The 17,370-nt window shown below is 35.5% G+C and overlaps 3 protein-coding genes across 3 annotated transcripts; 1 reads left to right on the forward strand and 2 right to left on the reverse strand.

Annotated features, from left to right (window-relative positions):
* Positions 1–5,095: 5,095 nt before the first annotated feature.
* On the reverse strand, positions 5,096–6,847 carry LOC120625727 (tRNA-dihydrouridine(20a/20b) synthase [NAD(P)+]-like). Its single transcript, XM_039892896.1, has 3 exons — positions 6,765–6,847; positions 6,476–6,692; positions 5,096–6,186 (listed from the first exon to the last, which is right to left on the reverse strand). The coding sequence occupies exons 2-3, from the start codon at positions 6,595–6,597 to the stop codon at positions 5,133–5,135; spliced, it is 1,176 nt and encodes a 391-aa protein (XP_039748830.1). The 5' UTR covers positions 6,598–6,692; positions 6,765–6,847; the 3' UTR covers positions 5,096–5,132.
* A 5,672-nt stretch (positions 6,848–12,519) lies between these two features.
* On the forward strand, positions 12,520–14,514 carry LOC120625728 (programmed cell death protein 2). Its single transcript, XM_039892898.1, has 6 exons — positions 12,520–12,855; positions 13,015–13,194; positions 13,285–13,443; positions 13,523–13,618; positions 13,932–14,228; positions 14,334–14,514. The coding sequence occupies exons 1-6, from the start codon at positions 12,676–12,678 to the stop codon at positions 14,493–14,495; spliced, it is 1,074 nt and encodes a 357-aa protein (XP_039748832.1). The 5' UTR covers positions 12,520–12,675; the 3' UTR covers positions 14,496–14,514.
* Positions 14,515–14,526: 12 nt separating this feature from the next.
* Positions 14,527–16,528, reverse strand: LOC120625729 (transmembrane protein 242). Its single transcript, XM_039892899.1, has 4 exons — positions 16,405–16,528; positions 16,181–16,282; positions 15,099–15,235; positions 14,527–14,688 (listed from the first exon to the last, which is right to left on the reverse strand). Exons 1-4 carry the CDS (start codon positions 16,436–16,438, stop codon positions 14,530–14,532), a joined length of 432 nt encoding a protein of 143 aa, XP_039748833.1. The 5' UTR covers positions 16,439–16,528; the 3' UTR covers positions 14,527–14,529.
* Positions 16,529–17,370: the final 842 nt, after the last annotated feature.

The following is a 17,370-nucleotide window of genomic DNA, read 5'->3' on the forward strand; positions in this document are numbered from 1 at the left end:
GATGTTGACTTTACAATGAATAATTGTTAAAAAGCAAATTAAGCTTTATTTTCATAATATATCATCGATTTCCGCAAAGTAACGCTTGCTTCTATCCAATGACATATCCAAAATCTTTACAACCAAAGACGAAAAAGTACTGAGCAATATATTTTAATTATTATACTATACTACTAGTACTTACTTATGTTGTATTTTTTTTATAACGGATCAATATAATTAGTAGCAAAGTGGGGTCTTTAGCGGGGAGTTTAATTGGTTTAAACTGTAATTTCTCCGCGTACAATCCATTCGTATGTTTGTCTGTCATATTACTAGAAATTATTTCAAGAATGTAATCATCCTTATAGGTTAGCCTGCGCCATCTGAGACTCGATAACTTACCACCTGGTGAGATTGCAGCCAAGGACTAACTTGTAGTTTAATTAAAACAAAGTATGCCAGGGTACTACATATTGACAATTAAATACTGTCACGCAATATTCTCGCGTTTTTGTACATTACATAAGTTATTCATAGAAAGTTCTTTTTACATACGAAAAGTAGTTTTATATAATATCGCCTCTGTAGTTTGCACAAAATAATACTATCAAATGATTTTATCGAACAAAAATTACAAATATTTAGCACAAAAAGTATGTTTTGCTTTTTATAGACGGCGCGGCGGCTCTATTGGATCTTGACATTTGATATATTGACTATAAACTAATAGTGCAAAATAAATCATATAATAATTAGTTTCTTCCTTGTATAAATACAAAATAATATAATATATTAAAACATAATCATATAAATATGATGATAATTTCATGGCGCTAAGCTAAAATGGTAAAAGATTTTTATCGACCGATGCCAAATCCTTGGCTTGAGTGTAATAATTTGAACACTAGTAGTATGACAGAGGCTATCGCAGAAACACGTATGAAATATAAATATTTTATACAAGTTTATGATATAGCCTCTTTTCCGCCAATATACAAACTGAGGTACCCGCGGGTATTAAGGCCCAAGTGACAAAAATCGTTCGAAATATAAGTTTTGACGATCAAGGTTACACTCACATATACATAGTGTGTATATACGTCGACGTGAAGCGGCGGAAGCGCTCTTTGACTGCCCACGGCGCCATTGTCGCCGAAAATATTTTGGCGAACGGTCGCGCGGCCGTAATTATAACTTGGCTCCAGTAAAACGTAAGTAATTTTTGTAATATTATTGTTACATGCCTGTATTGACTGTCTGTTCATTATTTAATGTTTGCGTTAACCTACTTTACCATATTAAAAGATGTATCGTGTTGAAAATTTTATTTATTTTGTTCTTTGTACGCCCGTGGTCGGCGGATATTAAGGCCTATCAAATTTTACTATTGGCCTTATTATACCCCTTATTTTTTAAACTGTTAATTAATAAGAGGTGTATTTTTGGAATGTTTGTATGTTTGAAGGTATGTGTGGTCTAATTTATTTATGATTGTTTTCAGTTTCGGATTTCAGGATGCCTCCCAAACGGGTATTATGGTCAGAAGATGATTTTTGATGATCATGATTTAAGACATCTACTGTCTAGATACAAAAGCGCGGGACCATGCCTTTTGTTATTTGACGGAGCAGCATATCATTAAGATCTTTCCATCGTCGATGTATCTGACTCACTTGGCATACATTTGTACTGTTAACCGTCAAACACTAACCACGAACTGCAGCTCTTTGACAAAGCCGTATACCGATCATTCGAGCACCATTGGGATGCTGAAGTGCTTTAATTTTATGACCAAAACAGAAAGAAAAGGTAAAGGTATCAAAGGTACTTCACAAAAGCAAGTGATGATGCAATGCGGCAATGCTCGCGATGCTTCAGATGGTATCATGAGCCGTGTGTCGGTAGAAGATGACTGGCTTTCAGTGTCCTGATGAATGCGAATACAGGCAATTTATTTCATTTTCTAAGACCATTTATGTTCCTATTGCTTTATTTGTATGATAATGGATCTAAAAATACCAATTTACAAAGTATAAGTTCATTTTTCGATAGTTTATTTTAGGCCTTTTTACCATCCCTTAGTATAATAAGGCCTACAGACCGAGGTTATAAAAAAGTTTAATATTGCTTTAGTTTTCAGCAGAAGATGCTACTTTTCGTTAAAACTTTGTAATAATTTAAGTAAATGACTGATTAATAATAAAACTTGTTAATTATGTTGGATACTTTTCATTTTATCACTAATTTCCCTTAGCTAGCCTGTACCCCCCGGGTACCTTATTATTTTCTTTCACTTAACTCTACTTACGACCAGTGGCATGTGTAGAGGGTATGCAGAAGATATAAAATGAAGAATATCTCCCGTAAGAGTTAAAAAAAAACTTAAGGATAGGCATTGAAAGAGTTATAACAAGCCTTCAGTATATATAACACGTACTAGAGATTTTCTTAACTTTATATGCATGCACCCTCATACCCTCTATGCACGCCACTGCTTACGACTTACACAAAGCACGCCGTATAACTATGTTTTTTTCCCTTAATCTTCCAAACTAATCTGTGCTTTGAAAAGACATCAACGAGTTCTGCAGTCTTGTCATGACGAAAACAATGTCAAAGTAGGTTGATACTTACATGCATACTGATTTGTTATAAAATAAGATAAACGTAAATAAAGCTTGTTACTCATAAAAATCATTAAACTATTAATGCCCAAAGCGTAAGGGAATAAGTGAGTTTTAAATATGCATAGCATGTTACATATTTTATTAAAGGTAGTTTGTTTTCTCCAATATAGGATGATGATGATGATGCCATAGTAGCTCCAGAACAGATATTAATGAAGCATAATTTGATAAATTCGGCTTCAGTGATGGAAAAACACTGCAGCTTAATTTGCAAAGCCGATTGCCGAAAAGATGAAGGTTTAAATTTGGTTTTTAATCTTCATATCTTGCCCAGCTCTGGACTATTGGACATTGAATAGTTCTCACTTTTACTTAATTACATGGCTTGTTACGACATTCTTGCCCTCTGTAATTACGTTTCCTTAAATGAGTTCTCATATTCGAGATTTGTGTGAAAGCAAGATTGCATCATGGATTAGGGTAGAGTAGTAGACAATGAACCACAATAAATTTGAAGCACCGTGAATTTTATTTTTATGTTCTACAAATGATATTTTATAGGGTACGACATCATACAATTAAGAATTCATCCGGACGAACTTATTATCATACCATTCATTTTATTACTTTTAATTATAATTTATTAAAGTTTAGGGGTGTCTGGCAGGTGGTAGCAACTGTTATGTGTCCGGCAATGGATGACGAGATTTCTAAAGTTATCCGTAGTAATTATAAAAATTGAGCTTTATACTTTAACGAATATAATTAAAATTGATTACGTACCTGCAAATTCCTGTTTAAAATTATTCAAATTGGACCTATCGTTTAAAAGTTATGACGGGTATAGAAATGCTAAGAGCAAGAAAAATGCAGAGGGCCGCCCGGCCGCGTATTATATCATAGTTTGGAAATACCGGTATAGACCCGGTAGGTGGCGCTGCAATTAGGTTCATGGTTTTTCATGATATTAAAACCGACAATATTTAATTATAGAGGTTAATCACCCAGGCAGGCACTCTCCCCAAACAAACACACCCACACCCACACATACACACACATACACACACTCACGCACACACACACACACACACACACACACACACACACACACACACACACACACACACACACACGCACACGCGCGCGAGCGCGCGCGCCTACTTTATGTATGTACTACAAACACGTACGCAAACTTTTACGCAACAATTTTTTACCTACCGGCGTCTAGCGTTGTCCCGGAGCGCATCAGCATTGGCTGGTTCGTCAGGGTTCAGTCATTGCGATCAGCGTTAATATGGATATACTTTTACAATAGCCTTTAATTCTTCATTATCAACTTTGGTCACCGGCCGTCCACGGGGCTTGTTCTGCAAATCTAAATTTCCAAGACGAAAACGTTGACACCAAAAACGCACTGTATTTTCTTTTGCGACACCGCCATCATACACATCATTAATCCTTCGAGTCTTTTCTGCAGCACTGGTGCCAAGATGGAGCTCGTACTCGTAAATAATGCGATATTTCAAGTTTTCCATTTTGTAAACTGAGACAAACAAAAAAACCGAAAGAGGAAAAATCCGATGAATTAGAGTTTTTAAAACACAAAAGCATGCGTAAATAGCTAAATAAAACTAAAATTGGAATTCTTAACCAAAGAGGAGATATTTGAAATCCTAGTGGCGAGTAAGTATTTTCGCTGCAAAGTTATAGCCTACTTTATTAAAAATATAATCAACACAGGAGTATTTTTTGTATTTAAAATATAACTCATTATGAATTGTGAATGATTTGGTCATATGGAACGTTAATTTATCATTATTAAGAAGTCATCATCATCATCGGCTTCTCAATTAAATGAAAATATATTTTAATTGAATACTACTTTAAGTCAGATAAAAACTCTTAGTTTGTTAAATAAAATAATCTGTATCACGCGGTTAAATTAAAAATGTTCTATCTTCATACGTAAATCTTGCAGTGAGGTACAAACTCAATATAATCAGGACATCGGAAATAAAACACAAGTACGGTAATTTTAAATAAAACGCTAGTCTCTAATATCTTCGATTATGAGCCTTATTTTGACGTAATAAATGTCCACGTAACAAGCAAGTGTGATGAATATTCTACAACCTGTAGAATATTCATCACACTTGCTTGTTACGTGGTTAAATACAAATTTGGCTATGGAACAATCAGATGTTGGTGATTATAATGTTTTGTAATATATGTTGGTGACAATATTTTATTGTTCTTTTATTCATAATTTGTTTTAATCCTAAGCCCAACCAAAATACGTCTACCTACCGGGCATAGGTCTTTTTTTAGCGATGTCTATGCTCCGCGCAGGGTAAGCGCGCAGGATAGGGCAGCAAAGCTAAGTTTCCCAACATAGGTCCTTGTGACCCCATCTAACAGAATTTAATCAAGCCCTGTCACTTTGCTAAAATTAAGACAGATATAGTTTATAATGAAAATACTTTATACATTTTACAATTTATTCAATTTAATTACAATTTGTTGTCAACTACATTCCTCAAACAAATTGCTGTCCATGTAATCAAGACCATCTGAATCTTCAACATAAGATGTGAAATATCTTCCGTTATTATTATCATAGTCATAATAACTACACTTACAATAAAAAATACTCTTACTACATCTTCTACATTTGCTTGAATGCCTGTCAGTTATCTGTTTATCAAAATCACACGACACAAAATCATCTATTAATGGATTATACAATGGCAAATATTGAAAATCATTTAAAATATGTTTATGTAAAAAGTTATCAACACATTCAAATGTACTTAAATAATTGAACTCCTGCTTTTGTTTTTTTGTCAATATCTTCTCAAGCATGAAAACTAAATGATGGTGGTAGCACTGGAAAGTTATTTTTTCATCACATTTATTCTTCAAGTCCATCCACTGTTTAATACAACTGAGTGGTGTTTTATTGTAACCACTAAAAAGCGCTGGATTGTTCAAAATACCACTTGCAGCCATTATGCCGCTACATTGCAAAATGCCATGCAATTGATCTGCATCATATAAAGTTTTAATTCCACCATTAGCAATTACGGGTATTGTAATTACTTCACATATCTCTTTTAATGTTTCCACATCAATTACCTCGCCACTTTTCTGTGCTGGTGTGCGCCCATGTATGGTCATGAAATCAATTCCACATTTTTCAAGCTGCTGGCACATGATTATTGTTTTCTTTACCTCCTGTAATATTCTTACTTTAACAGACACAGTGAAATTTGCTGGAAAATTATTCCTGACTGTTCTTAATAAATTATGGACTAGCTCAGGGTTAGATAATAAGGCACAGCCGTACCCATCCTTCATGGCCCATCTTTGAGGGCAACCACAGTTCAAATCCACTCCATCGACATATGGATATACTAATTTTGATGCATCTAAGAACTCATCAACATTATTAGCTGCAAATTGCACAACTAACGGTGTGTCATATTTTGTTGTTACAAATTCATTTGACCTGGCTTTAGCATTTTGGCAAAATGAATCAGCCAGTATCATCGGTGTAAAACACAAATCAACTCCAAAGCTGAAACAAATATAGAAAATATAGTAATTAATTTCTGTGACAATTACTAAAAATGCTAACTAATAATTAATGTTTATAAAGATACTGTTATATTAGTGCTGTAACTTGAAAAAGAAAATCACTGTATTACAATGAAAGAAAGATTAAATATATTATTGTACATAATTCTTCAGTCTTTTGATTATTTTAATTGAAGTGTAGATTCTACACTTCAATTAAAATAATCAAAAGACTGTAAGATAATATAAAGGAGTAGAGTTAAAATGACAAAGCGAAGTACGGCACTTACTTTTTAACCAAAGTTCTGAATTGGACCTTACTGTATCTGACCATGGGCGCACAAACTTTAACATACGTTTGATTAGCTTTAGCATCTTGAAACAGTTCTATAACATTTGTTTTTGATTTCATTTCTGTTTCAAGCGTTTCTAACTTTCTTCAACTTCAACTTTTGTTTATGGCAACCGGGTCACTTTTAAGATAGCGACCATTACTGCCAATGACTCCTGAAAATAACACAGTATATTATGGTGTGAACTTTCTGTATATTTTTGGTTACTTATTTACAGAAGACTGACTTCTTTAACTGAAACTGAGGCCATTGTTGTTTTACTAGTCTGTGGTAGTAGGTGCCATTGACTAAATGGGCCCTTGAATAAAGTAGATAATGGGCGGGAAACTTCGTACATGGCGGACGCGGTTTTTTCAAATTTTTCTTTGATTTTATTGTAAACTCGTCTTGAAAAGGATTTGGTGTTGTTTATATTGAACTGTAACTTGGCCTGTCAATTTGTGCACACGTGTTAGTGAGATTCCGGTGTAATTTCGGTGTTTTATGTGAATTTACACAGCAGCAGAAATAGTTGTCATTGGTGATATTCGTATAAATCTAACCGTATTTGGTGTTGGTTAAATATTTATTATGTGTCTGTAGTTATAGTGTTTCCAGTAAAATGGATCTAGATACACCTCCTGAGCCGCCCGACCCGGGGGCATCAGCCTCGTCTCGCAAACGACAAGGAGAGGATACCAACGTATATGCGGCCAAAAAAACTATAACTGATCCTACTCAGGTAAACCCATCCGTTCAAAGCCTTTACATACATCCTTCCTTCACCGAAGGCGCCAAGTCATACTCTGACGATGATAATGGGCCTTTTATCGTCCAAGTCTCACGGGAAGTGGAGGACCCATCCTCTGGAGCGTCATTACGGGCTATAAATTTCGGTCAATTCTTGCACAAACACAAAATTGGTTCAATTATCCACGACGGCGTCAAAAATATAGGCCGCAACAAAATTACTGTAGAGTTTACTTCTGCCCAAGCTGCCAACAACTTTCTGGTTAGTCCAGTTTTGAAGTTATGCAAATATAGAGCTATAATTCCCACATACAACATAACCAGAATGGGGCTGGTGAAAGGAGTTCCCGTGGACTGGTCGATGGACGAGCTTGTTGATTCGCTAGAGCTCCCGCCTGGCTGTGGTGAGGTTCTGAAATCAAGGCGACTGAATAGAAAATCTGTCACAGAGGGTGTCATCACTTGGGTGCCTACCCAATCTGTTGTCCTAACCTTCAGGGGGCAAATGCTTCCTGCTAAGGTATATTCATACCACACCTCACTGCCAGTTGAAACATATAAACTTCCAACAATACAGTGCCAGAACTGCTGCCGTTTTGGCCACATTAAAACAATCTGCAGATCTAAGCCCAGATGCTACAGATGTGCTCAGCCCCATACAGGTGACTCATGTTTGGTCATCAAGGAATTATCTACATGTTTACACTGCTCTGGTAGTCATTTTGCTACTGATAAAGACTGCCCAGAATTCTCCAGGCAGCAATCTATTAAAATGGTCATGTCTCAGAATAATAAATCTTACATTGAAGCATCATCTCAGTTTCCTCCTGTCCGCAGGTCCTATGCTGAGATAACAAAAGAAATGTTTACTCCTACTAATGTAACTTCCACCAAAACCTCCTACCGGCAAACAGTTTTCCGCTCTCCTCGTCCCCGAGCTCCTCTAGCAAAGGGCTACGATAAAAAAGCTGTTCAGACTATTGTCGGTGATTACTCCTCATCCCTTCCTAATGGATGCGCTCTCAACAACAATGTTGAGAACCCTCCCTCCCAAGGTAAAATGCTTGAGTTTATCTCCGAATTTCTACTTAGTATTGTCGCTCCATGTAGTGAAATTCCCTTACCGCCCAACGTTGCCAAAAACTTAAGCCAACTTTTTAAACTACTACAAAATGGGCCCAATAACCCTGCTACAGTGGAACTGTAAAAGTTTACGTCCCAAGAAACATGAGTTAATCTCTCTGATTAACCTTCATAATCCCACCATTCTTGCCATCTCGGAGACATGGTTGAGGCCTGGTTCACGATTACGGGTGCCGGGCTTCTCCTGTTTGAGGGATGACAGGAGTGATGGGTATGCAGGCAGTGCTGTATTTCTACGGCACTCCCTCCCCTACACCCAAATCGCTCTTCCTTCCCACAGTCAACAGATCAATGCTGTTGCTGTCCGTACCCTAGACATATCTTTTGTATCTCTGTATATTCCTCATCCCTCATCTTCTATTATTCCCGAATTACAAGCAATCTTGTCGTCCCTTCCCAGCCCTATCATAGCCATGGGTGATTTTAACACCCACCACACGATGTGGGGGTGCCATGCTAGTGACGGGTTTTCTCCATTGCTGATTGATTTACTTGATGATGTCAGTCTTTGCATCCTCAATGACGGTTCTCCTACTCGAAGGGTATACCCCAATCAGAACCCTAAATCAGCGGTTGATCTCACCCTATGTTCGGCTAACCTAGCATCGCGCCTGACTTGGAACGTGCTACAGTCAACCTGTGGCAGTGATCATTTTCCTATAATTGTTACATTAAATAATAAATCCTTACCTACCCCTAACTATGATCCCCTTTTAAAGTATAAACTTAAAAAAGCAAATTGGGAAGATTATGCCCTATCCGTTGATTGCATTGTAGACACTCTGCCCGATTTGGAAAGTGATGGAAACATTCTGGTATGCTATGATCTCTTTTTAAAATCTCTTATATCTTCGGCCGATTCCCATATTCCAAAAAAACACCCTGTGAAAAATCCGCTGCTTTCCTCTCCTTGGTGGGATGATGAATGCAGCGATTTATTTGGTAAAAGATCTGCTGCAGAAGAATTATACTCAGCCTGCATGACTCAGGATAACTTTAATAGTTACCAAAAACTAGATGCTAAAATTAAAAGATTAGTCTTCAAAAAGAAAAGAGCAAGTTGGACGCAGTTCTGTGAATCGCTTAGCCCTCGTTCACCCTCCACCATTGTGTGGGAAAATATGAGGAGATTCCGTCGCTCCCTGAGCCACGTTGATCCTTCCTCAAATAATCCTTCTGACTGGCTTAACAACTTTGCAGACAAATTAGCTCCACCTTATGTTCCCTATGTTGACTCATTTCTAACTACTACGCCAGCTCCAGCTACGGATGAAATGGATGCCCCCTTTTCCTTTTCTGAGCTTCAAATTGCTCTCAATGGTCTAAAAGATACAGCTCCAGGGGAAGATGGCGTTCCATATTCTTTCCTGGCTAACTTAAATGACAAAGCTAAAATTTATTACCTTAAAATAATCAATAAATGTTTGGAAACTGGTTCTATCCCAAACTCCTGGAAATCTCAAATTGTTATTCCTATCCTTAAACCTTATAAAAATCCCCTTAATTCAAATTCATATAGACCCATAGCTTTGTCATCTACTTTAGCTAAAGTTACAGAACATCTCCTTAAAAACCGACTGGAATGGTTAATGGAAAGTAGAAATATTCTCCCCTCCTCCCAATTTGGGTTTCGGAAGGGTATGAGTACAACAGACAGTCTCAGTGTATTAACAACAGATATTAGATTAGCCTTTACAAAAGGAGAGTACCTTGTGGGTGCTTTTCTTGATATTGCTTCTGCATATGATAATGTCCTACTTCCGGTGCTCAGGCAGAAACTACTTAAGCTGAGTGTTCCCTCGAGGATGGTTCATTTCATATGTAATCTGCTGTTTTGCAGATATGTTCTGGTAAAGCATCAGAATAATTCTCTTCCCCCCAGATTAATCTGGAAAGGCCTCCCTCAAGGCTCTGTTCTCAGTCCTCTGCTCTATAGCATATATACCCACGACCTCGAATTGTCTGTTTCTAGTTTTTGTACCATTTTACAATATGCTGATGATATTGTCCTCTATCACAGCTCAGGCAGTATAGAGGAAGTATCCTGTCGTATCAATTCTGCTTTGTATTATCTAGGCCAGTGGCTGTCTGACCATGGCTTGTCCCTATCAGTGGGCAAATGTCAGGCAGTGGTATTTACAAGGAAGAGATACCTCCCGAACCTCAACATCTCATTTGAAGGTCAAGCAATCAACCTTGCAGTTAAAGCTAAATTTTTAGGTGTTTATTTAGACACACGACTGAATGGAATTGCTCATTCTGAACACATTATCAAAAAATGTGAAAAAGGCATCAATGTACTACGAGCAATAGCGGGAGTTTGGTGGGGTGCTCACCCCTATACTTTAAAATTATTATATAATGCCTTAGTACGTAGCCACATGGATTACTGTATGTTTGTTTTAGAGCCTTTTAATAAATCAGCTGCTGAAAAGTTTAATAAAATTCAGTATAGATGCCTTAGAATTATTCTAGGTGCAATGAAATCCTCCCCCACTAATGCTTTGCAGGTAGAATGCGTTGACCCTCCTCTATCCATCCGTCGACAATATCTATGTGACCGCTTTATCAGCAAGATGTTACAGCTGTCATCCCATCCTCTTTGGCACCGACTAAGCCAACTATCACACGCACCTTGCTCCCGTAACTCGTCTTCCTACTTGCTAGATAGTTTCCTAAAGTATACCAGCCTTCCTAATCCCCTGACATCTTTCACAATCAACCCACTATATTCAACCCCATTTAAAGCATTAATATACAACCCTTCCATCATCACAGATCTAGGTCTGAGTAAAGGATCCCCAGATACCAATATCAAACTACAAAAGCATATTAGTCAAAATTGGTCAAATCATCTTATTATATATACTGATGCTTCAAAGCTGTCTCCAGAAGGTTGTGTTGGTGCTGCATGTTGGGTTCCTGTTTACAGAATTGTTTTAAAATTTAAATGCCCTCCCGAGTCTTCTGTGTTTACCGGAGAGGCCATTGCTCTTTTGGAAGCAATCCTGTTTGCACTGTCCCATAACGTACAACAGACGGTTATTCTGACTGACTCTTTAAGCTGTTTAATGTCTATTAAAGAAAACCCCTTTCGCAGCAAATCACGATTTCCCATTATCTTAAAAATCCGGAAGGCTCTGCTCTCTTGCAATCAAAAAGGACTATTCATCTTACTGGTTTGGATTCCAAGCCACTCAGGTATTCCAGGAAACGAGACTGCTGACTCTTGTGCCAAAACAGCTGTTGAGTCAGGTTCTCTAGATCATTTTAAAAATTCATCGCATGACCTATGTACTCTTGCCAAAACATATATGGAAACAGCCTGGAAATTTTTTTGGAATGATTCCAAATTGGTTAAGGGTAAGTTTTACGCTACCATCCAACAAAACATACCAAGACAACCCTGGTTTTGTCACTCTCGGAGTACAAATCGCTGGACTTCATCCACAATTTCCCGATTGCGTCTTGGTCATGCTAGCACACCTGTACATCTGGCCAAACTCCGGATAAGGGACAACTCCATCTGTGAGTGTGGCTTGGATGAGGGCACTATAACTCATATTATTTTTAACTGTCCCAAACTTACCTATCCCCTCTATGACGTTCTTCCTCCCAAAGTCCCCCGTCCTTTGAGTGTTAAATGTTTTTTAATGTTTGTTTTTAGTCCTTATTGTAGATTTTTATGTAAATATATAGTAAGTAATAAAATTAAAGTGTAATGTACAAAAAATATCCGTGGTAGATATATATGCATGTGTTGTCTGTGCTGCCTTAGGTTAAAGAGCTAACTAGCTAATAACAACTATTTCTTGGTACAAATTCAAAATTAACTTTTCATTAGTTTCACCGATCAATCTCCTTCGTGCCTTCTTCATCTACAAGACATTGGCGAAGTACCTTGTGCCCAGTTGGCACAGACAAAAGCCATAAACAAGAATTGAATTGAATTGAAAGTAGATAATATTTTTACGTCCTAATAATTAGGTCCTGTATCTGTAATACCTATAAATCGTAGACAGAGATTTACTTCTCTGTCTACGCTATAAATAGTGATTCAATTAGGGTTTAATAGACATGACAGAATTGTGCTGCAACTGACAAGTTTGTCTGTGATTTGTTTTCTATTCTGTGGTCTTTGACAAAAACATATAGGTAAAGAAAAAAGTTCATTATAAAAAAAAGGTAATTAGGTTAAAAAAACCATAAGAAACTGAACCCCAAGCTAAGATTTGAAAAAGCGTATAAGTAAGTTAAAATATAGAATGACTACGAAACGTGTAGACATTGGTTTTTTAGAAGAAAAGTGTAACTGGCTATTGCATCCTAGATTCTTTCCGAGTAAAGTTGGAGGAAAACCGGCATGGTTAGACCTAAAAAATGTACCTGATTTTGCAAAATTAACCTGCAAAAAGTGTGAGGAACCTTTAATTTTTTTATGTCAGGTATGTCGCATTTTTATTTAGCATTTATGGAAATTGTGAAATTTTTCTCTCATAACGACTTATTTTATTTTTCTATTATAACATATAAGAAACAAATCAGAACAATATTCAAAATATTCTTCGATACAGTTCCTCCCTGAAAATTAATAATTCTTACAGGTATATGCACCCTTTGAAGAAAGTGATGATTGCTTTCACCGCACAATATTCATATTTGTTTGTCAAAAAGGTTCTTGCTGCAAAACAAATTCTGCTGATAATTTTATCATATTACGTTGTCAGCTACCACGTAAAAATGATTATTATTCTTTTGAGCCATATGAAGAAAATGAAAATGAGGTAAAATTAGTTTTAACCAAATAAATAGTTAATATAGTTATTTTTATTTATAGAACACAATGGAAACTTATTTATAAGCAATTATTTCAGTGTTTTCCAATGGATAAATGGGCCAAGTTGTGTAATGTTTGTGGAATAAAAGCACCATCTCACTGTTCCAAATGCAAAAAAGTTTATTATTGTAGTCGCCAACACCAAATTCTTGATTGGCAAAAGGGGCACAAAAGTATATGCCCTGACCTCCAAAAGGTACCATTTTCTATAATTTATCTTGTTTTTGTTTGATTCCTCTACAAAAGTAAAAAAAAAACATCTTACAATATTTCAGAAGTGTGATCCATATTGGAACAATTTTAATGTAACTGAGGCTGGACAATCCTTATTATTTAAAGAGTGGGAACTTATAGTAGATGAAGAGGATGAGGTATGTTTTCGGATTATGTCAAATTCTATACAAGTGAAAACAGTATTATGTTAACAGAATATACTTTCAAATGCTGATGACTTTTATTAAGCATACTAAAATTGTCATAACAAGCTATATTTTTTACTTATTAGAGAGATTAATGTAAATTAAATATTTTTACCTCATCACAGTACCCTTCTTACAGTTCATTCTGCCAATTTTTACACATTTTTATGTAAAAAAAATTATGTAAAAATGTGTAAAAGTTACAGGATAGTAACTTTTACACATTTTTTAAGTTAACTATCATATAAATGTTATACTTTATTAGGAAGAAGTTACAGCGGTAGATCCAAATCAAGAAATGGAAAAACTTAGAAAGATGATTGAAGAAAAAAAAGTTGGTACTTTGGGCAATGTCTCTGAAGGGGAATTAGAACAATACACAAGTCCACTACCAGAAGATAAGTTATATAATAAGTTCAGTAAAAGAATAGCTAGACATCCAGGTCAGGTTCTAAGATATGATAAAGGTGGTGCACCTCTGTGGATCACAGAAAATATAGGAAACATTAAATCTATACCAAACTGCCAGTACTGTAATGGAGACAGACAATTTGAATTTCAAGTAAGTAAATTTTTTTTTTTCTAATATAGGGTTATTTAATTAAATATACTCTAGTATTTAGTGTATAACATAATTCCTCTCAAATTATAATTAATTTTTTTTCAGATCATGCCACAACTGTTGAATTTTATTCATGTTGGAATTGAATTGAATAGTATAGATTGGGGTGTGCTAGCTATATACACTTGCAAAGGAAGTTGTAATGATGGTCCAGCATATAAAGAAGAATTTATAATAAAACAAGATTTAATTAATGTAACAGTGTAATAAAAACGCTAAAAATAAATTGCTCTGATAATATTTATTTCTCTGTAACATCTTGCATTTTTTTATTTCCATATTCTTCAGACAAATATTTCATCAGGTCATTCATTCCGCTGAATTCTGTTCTAGATTGTGGTGGATTATTTTTAGGTATAACTGGTAGAAAATTTCCCATTTTAATTCTGAACTCTTTCAGCTAAAAATAAAATTATAGGTAAATGATTTGTGAAAAAAGAAAAAAAATTATTTTTGTATATCCAGTTGTAGGTGTTGTTGGTAACATAGGAAAAATCATCTTTAGCAATTTCATAATTCAGGTATGTACATCTCTTGATACCAGTTAATCCCCAAATCATTCAAACTTAGATTGAATAAAATTACTTTGCAGACTGCAATAAAATAATAATGAAATTAATGTTCAAAAAGATGAAATATAATTGATCCTCAGTTAAACTCAGTCGGTAGTAAAACTTTGACGTTTTTAAACATTGATGAACTATTTTTGATTATGATTAGTTATGAAAACAGTTTTCATAGATCTCTATCACTTAAAACGATATCTAATAGTATGATAAATTATTGGCTTGGAAAGCAAATAATACTTACATTTTTGGCACCTGATAATTTCCATATACCGTAGCAAAAACAAGTTGTACCACCAATGGCATAGAGTGTGCCCCAACCAAGTGCTCTTAGTGCCAGCAATGCACCTGTATCTGCTAATTCAACACTGCCATGTACTCCTAAACAAAAAAAAAACATTTGAGTTGACTTAGTGCAAAAATTCAATAGATTGGTGCAAAACTATCATTAATTGCACATGACGGTAGTTTTGAGACATATAGGGCTGTACAAATAATATTTAATATATATAAATAGGTAATATGTTAAGTTGTCCACTGTAGGGCTTATGCCTGTCGTAACTTAAATGCATGCTGACATTTGGAAGGAAAACACTGCATAACTATTGTAACATTTTGCAATATTTATTTGTAAGACCCAACTCTTTATTCTTTTTGTTGTATAATTGACCTTAGGCTACTGATGTAATGAATACGATATGGTACAGCAATACTTATGAATTTTCATATGAATATTATTAATTCTTTACAGATACTTCAAGATTACTTTTTTTTTTACATATTGAGGGCCTGCTTTCTGAGTCAAAGGCTGTGGGGTTGGATTCCCACAACTGAAAAATATTTGTGTGATGAACTTACATGTTTTTCAGTGTCTGGGTTTTATGTATATTATTCATACAAATATTAAACAGTCATCTTACCATCATAACACAAGCTACACTTACTTTAGGGCTAGATGATGGTGTATTGTAAAAAAAAAAAAAAAATGTTGTTTGGTTCACTTGAAAATTCATTTCCATTCCTTCCTGATGTTGCTTCAATCGCATTATTGGGTAATAGATCAAAACTATTTGCTTTATTCGCTTTGATAGTAATGCATAAAAACTAGATAGATATTTTCCACTGTTAACCTATGATGTAGTAATAACCAAATTGGTTATTATTGGTTTCTTCATTGGCAATAGATAATCAGTCCATAGGTTAAGTAGTGTTATGCTAAGTATTCCTAGAAACCATGTTAAAAATAATGAACAATGATTAGTATCAAGTAAGACACAAATGGCGTTTCTGTCATCCTAAAAAAGTTCTAAAATTCTATAATCTCACCTTTATTGAAGTATTTTGGATCAGCTTTTTTGGCTGCTGCCAATGTAGTTCCAAATCCTACAAATGCAGAAATTCCAGCAACTGATGCTAAAAATGCTCCAGCTGAAATATAATTTTTTTGTTTAAAATCGTTAAGCATTTAACATATTTATTTGTATTTAATTCAAATTATTTTTGGGTTTTTTTCGTAATTTACAAAAATTTTTGAAAGTACTTTTACATAACTTTAATACGCTGTAGTCTTTCTTCGTCAGCCATTGAATTCTAGTAATTATCCTTCAGCTTTCTAAATTATATTCCTTCATTCGTTTTAGCTGTAAGAAATACCTCATTGAGGCCCATAGTTCATTCAATTCAATTCAATTCTTGTTTATGGCTTTTGTCTGTGCCAACTGGGCACAAGGTACTTCGCCAATGTCTTGTAGGTGAAGAAGGCACGAAGGAGATTGATCGGTGAAACTAATGAAAAGTTAATTTTGAATTTGTACCAAGAAATAGTTGTTATTAGCTAGTTAGCTCTTTAACCTAAGGCAGCACAGACAACACATGCATATATATCTAACACGGATATTTTTTGTACATTATACTTTAATTTTATTACTTACTATATATTTACATAAAAATCTACAATAAGGACTGAAAACAAACATTAAAAAACATTTAACACTCAAAGGACGGGGGACTTTGGGAGGAAGAACGTCATAGAGGGGATAGGTAAGTTTGGGACAGTTAAAAATAATATGAGTTATAGTGCCCTCATCCAAGCCACACTCACAGATGGAGTTGTCCCTTATCCGGAGTTTGGCCAGATGTACAGGTGTGCTAGCATGACCAAGACGCAATCGGGAAATTGTGGATGAAGTCCAGCGATTTGTACTTCGAGAGTGACAAAACCAGGGTTGTCTTGGTATGTTTTGTTGGATGGTAGCGTAAAACTTACCCTTAACCAATTTGGAATCATTCCAAAAAATTTTCCAGGCTGTTTCCATATATGTTTTGGCAAGAGTACATAGGTCCTGCGATGAATTTTTAAAATGATCTAGAGAACCTGACTCAACAGCTGTTTTGGCACATGAGTCAGCAGTCTCGTTTCCTGGAATACCTGAGTGGCTTGGAATCCAAACCAGTAAGATGAATAGTCCTTTTTGATTGCAAGAGAGCAGAGCCTTCCGGATTTTTAAGATAATGGG

Source organism: Pararge aegeria, chromosome 8, assembly GCF_905163445.1.
Source record: "Pararge aegeria chromosome 8, ilParAegt1.1, whole genome shotgun sequence".
Taxonomy (NCBI): Eukaryota; Metazoa; Arthropoda; class Insecta; order Lepidoptera; family Nymphalidae; genus Pararge; species Pararge aegeria.

Coding starts and splice junctions, on each gene's coding strand:
- LOC120625727 (XM_039892896.1), bottom strand. CDS start 6,597: ATGAAATCAAAAACAAATGTTATAGAACTGTTTCAAGATGCTAAAGCT. Junction 6,187..6,475: donor TTCAGAACTTTGGTTAAAAA/GTAAGTGCCGTA, acceptor TATTTGTTTCAG/CTTTGGAGTTGATTTGTGTT.
- LOC120625728 (XM_039892898.1), top strand. CDS start 12,676: ATGACTACGAAACGTGTAGACATTGGTTTTTTAGAAGAAAAGTGTAAC. Junction 13,619..13,931: donor TAGTAGATGAAGAGGATGAG/GTATGTTTTCGG, acceptor ATACTTTATTAG/GAAGAAGTTACAGCGGTAGA. Junction 14,229..14,333: donor ACAGACAATTTGAATTTCAA/GTAAGTAAATTT, acceptor ATTTTTTTTCAG/ATCATGCCACAACTGTTGAA.
- LOC120625729 (XM_039892899.1), bottom strand. CDS start 16,438: ATGGCTGACGAAGAAAGACTACAGCGTATTAAAG. Junction 16,283..16,404: donor AAGACTACAGCGTATTAAAG/TTATGTAAAAGT, acceptor ATTATATTTCAG/CTGGAGCATTTTTAGCATCA. Junction 15,236..16,180: donor TCCAAAATACTTCAATAAAG/GTGAGATTATAG, acceptor TTTTTTGTTTAG/GAGTACATGGCAGTGTTGAA.